Source organism: Echinops telfairi, unplaced genomic scaffold (genome assembly GCF_000313985.2).
Source record: "Echinops telfairi isolate 266 unplaced genomic scaffold, ASM31398v2 ScPeMD7_18;HRSCAF=68, whole genome shotgun sequence".
Classification (NCBI taxonomy): Eukaryota; Metazoa; Chordata; class Mammalia; order Afrosoricida; family Tenrecidae; genus Echinops; species Echinops telfairi.
Genome location: NW_022103915.1, coordinates 41,525,280 through 41,532,361, shown reverse-complemented (window position 1 = coordinate 41,532,361; position 7,082 = coordinate 41,525,280). Strand labels below are relative to the sequence as shown.

General features: G+C 34.3%; 1 protein-coding gene across 2 annotated transcripts in view; it reads left to right on the top strand.

Annotated features, from left to right (window-relative positions):
• ZBTB1 (zinc finger and BTB domain containing 1) overlaps positions 1–6,088 on the top strand; it is a 29,370-nt gene extending 23,282 nt beyond the window's left edge. Inside the window, exon 3 of one of the 2 annotated variants that reach the window (XM_004698651.2) lies at positions 4,659–6,088. In XM_004698651.2, the coding sequence (XP_004698708.1) occupies positions 4,659–4,695 (37 nt within the window). In that variant the 3' untranslated portion in view covers positions 4,696–6,088. The remainder of the gene's footprint in view (positions 1–4,658) is intronic. The other variant, XM_045287939.1, reaches the window with a different exon arrangement.
• Positions 6,089–7,082: the final 994 nt, after the last annotated feature.

Genomic DNA, 7,082 nt, shown 5'->3' with positions numbered 1-7,082 from the left:
TGTTGAGGGAGTACTTGAGTGGAGGCCCAATGTCCTTCTGCTACCTTAATACTAAACCTATAAATGTAGGCTCATAGATCTATTTCCCATTCCCACAGTTTTAAAGTAAAAATATTAAGAGAAATAAGTCACATGAGTAAAATGCTAAATGGGTGTCTAATGTGTGAAGTAATTTAACAGTTTGAATGTGGACATAAATTAGAAGAAAAAATGGATTCTAAAGGAGTGGTTATGAAAATAGAGTAAACACAGCATTCGTTTTATAGCAAGCCAGAGTACCACTAAGAGAAATAATCAACTTGAATAGGAGATGGAATTGATGGCTGAATATACTGACATGAATAGTCATGTTTAAGTGCTCTTGACAAAATATGAACAGGATATAAAATTTGAATTTTAAAAGTCAGATTTTAAAATTGTAGGTAAAGTAAGACTAAATTCGATAAAAGGAATTGATTAGAACTATATAGAATGCCTAGTGGGACAATTGGCTGTGAATATGCCAAGAATATACTGAAACACTGGAGCTAAGTATACCAGCTTTTATATTTCAAATTAAATGGAAAAAGAAGCTAATCATTGTTGGCAACTTTCTCCAGATACATCCCATCTTAGCTCCTCTGATGGGAGAAAGATGAGGCTGGCTGATCCCATAAAGATTTACAATCTCAGAAACTGATTAGGGTCTCTCTGGGTCAGAATTGACTCGTGGCAGTGGTTTTTGTTGTTTGCTGTTTTGTGGTGTAGTTCCTCTAAGTCTCTGGAAATTTCCAGATAAAACCAGTGTGGCAGTTTTAATATTTAACATAAAGCTTGACATTGCTAACACAATAAACTCCAGTAATGTATTTGTTAAACAAAACTAATCAGCTAAAAATCAAAGCCGGAATGTATACATGCACACAGGTGAGACTATATTTGGTATATTCACTTTAACTGAATTTGATCATGTTTTAAAATTTTTTGCTGTGAATCCATTTGATCAGTTCTGCACTGCCCTTCTGCCCCACTCTGTTGCTTTGTAACAAATACTTCTGAAGTGACAAGTGTTAAGTGCTGGAAGCATCCTAGCATCAGCGGTTCCTATACTCCCTGGGTAACAAAAGCTTGAGGGGAATATATCTTTGTGGAATTCTGTATCCTTGCCACCTTTACACTTGGTTGATAGAGTGAATGCAAATAGAGTTATATGTAGTATTATAAACTTGAAGTTGCATCTGATCCATACACTAGGACTCAGTAATTCCAGCATTCACTTATTTAGCACTCTAGCCCCAGTGGTACAACAGGGGTGAGGGGAGGGTGTTAGGCATTGGGCTGCTAACCACAAGGGTCAGTGGTTCAAACCCACCAGCTGCTCTGCTGAAGAAAACGGTGGCAGTCTGCGTCTGTAGAGATGTGTAACCTTGAAAACCCTATGGGGCAGTTCTACTCTGTCCACAGGGTGCCATGTCTCAGAATTGACTCCAAAGCAGTCAGTTTGGTTTGGGCTTTTTTCATACTCTGTTACAGTGTTTTACTTGTGTAACTTCCTTAGTCCTTACAGCCTTAGAAGGTAAGTACAGGTGAGCTGTGCTTAGTCAGTTCAGCAACACCCTATCATCAGACTGCACAAAGTCCATGGCCCCATAGTTGGTTTATTAAAGGGAAAAAGAAAGAAGCTCTTTTATTATTTCCCCTAATGGTTCAAAAGACCTCAAATCCAGACTCTTGTAGCACTGGACCACGGGTGAGATGCAAGCAAGTGAGGGACATGGATTGGGGTAACCAGTTTCTTTGGGGTATTGTCCTCATCAAGGGAATAGGGGAGTTGTGGCTGAGGGATTGGGGTGTGTGTCTTGCAGGGCTGCTTCTGCTACTCTGGCAGGTGGAACAGCTAGTGGGGCTGGGTGAGCTCCGCTCCCTCCCTGCATGTCTATTCCTCAGCTCTGCTGCTGCCCCTCCCTCTCAGCTGCTACCATGGATTCCTCCACCAGCAGCAGAGTTAGCACAATAGGACATGGGCCCACATAAGATTTTAATATGGTGTTCACATAACATTCAAATCCCATAGCATTTTGTTTCATAGAATGTATGGTGGTTAAGCAAGGCATGCCTGTACACTACTGTATACTGAATTTCCAGATGAGGGACTAAGGTTCAGAGAGTATCTTTCCTAACATCACACAGCAACTAGATAATAGAGCGATCTGATTTCTCCATGTCTTTACCCCATCATTCACAAAGTACAAAGAAGGGCCTTTTCAACCCAGGAAAATGTGATAGAGCTGTGCTCCTTGGTCATCATCTGCGCTGCCAATAGTGGGTATCCAATGAACATGTTGACTGCTGTGAAAACATGAGTGGAAAACAAAACTATTAAAGTGGGTCATTCAGAATGATGTTTTAGAAATATTAAATGCTGGTATGTTTTGTTTTGCTTTGCTTAAGTTTCTAGCCATTTATGGGTAAATGCAAACATTTTTCTGGTCCATAGTAGGTGCTCAATTAAAATTTCATTTGATTTCAACTTCCATATTTCTGCCTCTGACTTGACCCTCCTCTGTTTTTCCCTATTCCTGCACCGTATGCCCTTAATTTCCCCTGTCATTTCCTTATATGGGTATGAGACAGATAAGTTGGATTTAAATCATTTGAAAAAGGTATATTCCCAAGAAAATATTGGATCCCAGAATAACTAGTTTTCTCTTTTTGCCTTAACAGATAATGTGGGTAAGAAGAAAACCACCATTTTGCTAGATAAAAATCCTAATTACTATATTGTGATTAAGATGTATAGAGCAATCTAAGTTTGAATCCTAATTACTATATTGTGATTAAGATGTATAGAGCAATCTAAGTTTGCTAAAAGTTATTCTATTGATTTATAATTCAATTTTCTAAAACTCTGGATTTCTAGAATCCGTATAGACAATCTTACTTATAAAATGAATGTAAGATAATTTCAGAAAGGCCACTGCATAGCCACCCTAGCCTAGCACCAAACTTAGGAAAGGGCCATTTAATCATTTAAGTGAAACAACACTCTCCTCCCAATAAAATCTGATTTAAACTTTTTGTATTTAGTTACCTGATTTCTAAAACCAACACAATAGGTTTTACTACCATTGCTCCTGCTACTGTACTGTGCTAAATCGACTTTACATCTACTATCTACCACACGTTATTTTAAAGAGAATAGAAGACTACAATGAGGATTCCATGGGTCAAGCAAGGCTACATGTTCACCTAAGTGGCCCACTTTCATTGCTTGCTATCAAGGGCATATTATTTGGCAACATGAGTAGAGACTCATATTAAAAAGTTGAAATGTAGCTACTTATAAGTTAATATACTGGCAACAGGCAAAAAGGCAAGCCTTTAGGATGATTGTGTTTCTGAATGACTTGGTAAATCTAAAGTACTTAAATAGTAGCAGTTTATTCATGCATGCTAATTTTCAGCCAATTTGATATCATTTATATAGTTATGCACACAGTTAACTAGCATTAAGAGACTAATTTTAAATACTATTGAAGTTTTGCTCTTTCTGGAAAACCAAATTAGCTCAATCAGTTGTGGCAGAATTGTTCATTCATTCTATCACAACCTATTACAAGTCACTAGGGGGCAGGACACAATTATAATTTCTCATCCTACTCATTTGCTGACTTGAAAAGACAATATGAAAATTATAGTTGGCCCTCAATTGAATGTACTATTCACCATTGTAAAAAGTAAGAAATCCCAAGTAAATCTATTTTAAAAGAGTAAGAGTAGTTTTATGTGAGAAAATTCATTTAACTCTGAAAATTTAGCTATTTGAGAAAGGAAGACATAAGTTTTTAGTCTATGAAGAGCTTCACTTAAAAAGTTATTACAATGCTGTTTTAATTTGACTCACACCAAATGATTATACCAGTCAGAATCAGCATAGCTAATTTTTACATGACAGAAGCATAATCTATTAAGAATCCATATTACAGAAATAATTTTCAAATGCATAATGCTGTCTGATGTCATATTAGGGTAAAGGATTGCTACAAAAATAATAATTCTAAAAAAAATTATAATTCTACCCAGTATCACTGGGGTATGTAGTCAAAGTTTAAGAACCTAGTTTGAAGGCATAAGATTCCTCCTCTTTTGTATGTGAGTATGAACTCTGTTTTCATTTGCACGTAATGTTCAAGGGCATTGTTAGCCGAAGGCACTCAATTAAAAGCATGCACTTTAAAATGTGTAAGATCTGTTTTTAAATCAGATTTTCCATGGCAAGTTCAAGTAGACTATGAAATCAATTTGAAGGAAAGCTGTTCTTAACTCCTTTCCTTCCTCCCTACTTTCTTCTGCTTGGCTGACCTTTTTTATGTTACATATTGATACCCCCTCTCTGTTCTGGCTTAGGCCATGCAAGAGTGAAAATGAAAGGTGCCTGGTAGCTGAGGAACTATATTAGTAATAAGAACACCTTGTCGTTGAAAGCTACAGTGAGTTACATCAGGGAAGTAATTAAGTAAACATAAATTGTACAAATCTGTTCCCATTCTTTGTTCTAGTAATAATGTGGCCTAGTGCCAAAAGTCATGAAATTCTGACCTAAGAGTTATGTTGTATCTTATAAAGCAGTCATTTGTAATATTATTTTTTCTTGAGTTTTGTCTTTTTCTGTGTGGCAGTGGTGGAATAGGGCCTTCTAAAGCTCTGGCGAAGTGAGAAATCTGAATTTGGAGAGGACATTGGGAAGAAACAATCTTCAACAGATATGTTTAAGTCCAGACCCAGGAATAGCAGATCTGAAGTGGCACCATCTTTTCTCTCTACCTGACAAACTTCATCAACCCCCAAAGTTCCAGTTGCAAACAGCCAAGAAAACTCAGTAAAGATCACTTTGGATTCACTTTGTTGTGACAAAACTGATCCATGGTGGCTCTACTAGGATTTGTGGGAAATCTGCTTAAAGAAAATCACAAAAAAATTCATGACACCAATGGTTAGAGCTAAAAAAAAAAAAGAGACTATGCTAATTATCTTCATGGGCCGCTTTTAACATAAAAGGGCTTTCTAGGGATGCTGTAAATATACTAGATAATCAAATATATGTATAAGCAATAATTTTAAACAAAACCATAATTACAGCTTACATATTATGAAATGTAGTCAAGAAATTTTTTTAAATACACCTGAAAATCTGTAAAGTGTAAGTAAAAAGATGTGAGTACAGAGAAATAAAAATTTAAGACCGATATTTTAACAAAATAATCTTGTTATTATAACACCCGCCTTCTTCCTTTTTGACTATATATACTTGATTGTTGATTTTAATGAAGTTCACTTTTAAGCCTGTTGACTTGAAGGAAGAGCAGAAGTGGCATTATTTCAATAGATGTTCATAAATTACAGAAAATCCATAACAAAGTACAGTAAGACATTTTGTTCCTGAACTTAGCAACGTAACTTTAAGACAGAATGAATTTCTGTTAAAATGCTTATTTTCAGTACTAATAATTCCATCCTTCTCAACTTTCACGTGAAAATTCACCTTATATATCTTAACAAAACTGTCCATGGAAAGTTGAAATGCAAGGTCAGATTTTAACCTGGCTCAAAACACTTAATATGTTTTATCCAAATGAATCTTATAAACAAACTATTTCCTTACTGTAAATAAGCTTGTAGATTTACTTTGCATAACTGTATAATCCAATTCTTTATTCTTTCTATTTTGTTTCTTGTGAAATAGTAAAACATACTTTCAGAAATGCTTATTTCATTTTATGCCTATTTAAGTGCTTTGATCAAAGAGATCTTTGCACATAGAGATCTAACTATAGAATAGTATATGCAAAAGCAATTTAAGTAATTTTAAAAGTAGCTATAAAGCAGACTGATACAATGAATATTCATCTAATAATTAAGACTAAAAGTCAGGCCAAGGTTTAATTGCAGTGTTTAGAGAGTAGAAGAAAGTTTAGTGGGAAGAAAGAAAATGAATCAATATCAATTCAACAGAGTTAAGAGAAATAAGATGAATACATTTAGAAAAGTATTACATTTAAAATAACAGTTAATCTCTGTTGGAAATATGAGGCAGCATGGAACTTCAGAACTTAAAAATATACAGGAAACAAGGTAATAATAATTAAAGTTATATTAATATATTAGAGACAAATAGTTTTTGATTGGTTAGTGAAACTAGGTCAACAAAAGAAATATGGCTAAAATTTGAACTGTACTATAAATGTGATGATTACAATAATTACAAATATATTCTGCAATGTAATTATTTCTGTATACTGGTATAACATGGAATTATTGGGTTACAAAGAAAATTTGTTAACTTTTAAAATTTATTGCTTTTATCTATCTTAATAAAATTTCCTCCTCTGTGTTCAGAAGTTAAACTGTCTACATATTACTTTTATTTATACTGTACCTTTTTCAATCTATTTAAAAAAAATATGCTATGAAGTTATCTACCCATTGTCTAATTCCACAATAATAATATATCTGAAATAGCTAGTATGGTTTTCCTGAGTAGCTTAAATGTACTTACTAAAATTCTTATCGCCAAATCTTGGTTTCTCTCAATATAGAAAAAAAATATTGGGGCAAAAAGAGGAGCTGATACCAAGGGCTCAAGTAGGAAGAAAGTGTTTTGGAAATGTTGATGGCAACATAGGTACAAGTGTGCTTAATACAATTGAATGATGGATTGTTAGAAGATTTGTAAGAGCACCCACAATAAAATGATTGATAAAAATTAAAAAAATATATTGGAAGAATACTATCTCAAAATGTACTTTCATTTTGAAATAAATGGGTAGCCGAGTCAGAAAAAAAAAAAGAATACTATCTCTTGCTAAACACTGATGACAATAGGTTTCCTTGAAATATCCAAATAATCATTTATTAAAATGTACTGAATAGGTATTCAGCTCTCTGATGATTAATTCATTTTTCAAAATAACAAACACTACTCAGAGAAGTTATTCCCTTATCAGTATAATTTATTTTGTTTCTTGTAGAAGGGTTTCTTGTAGAAGAATTCATAACTATTAACAGTACATATTGAATCGGATTCTGCAAGCCATCAGTCAGCC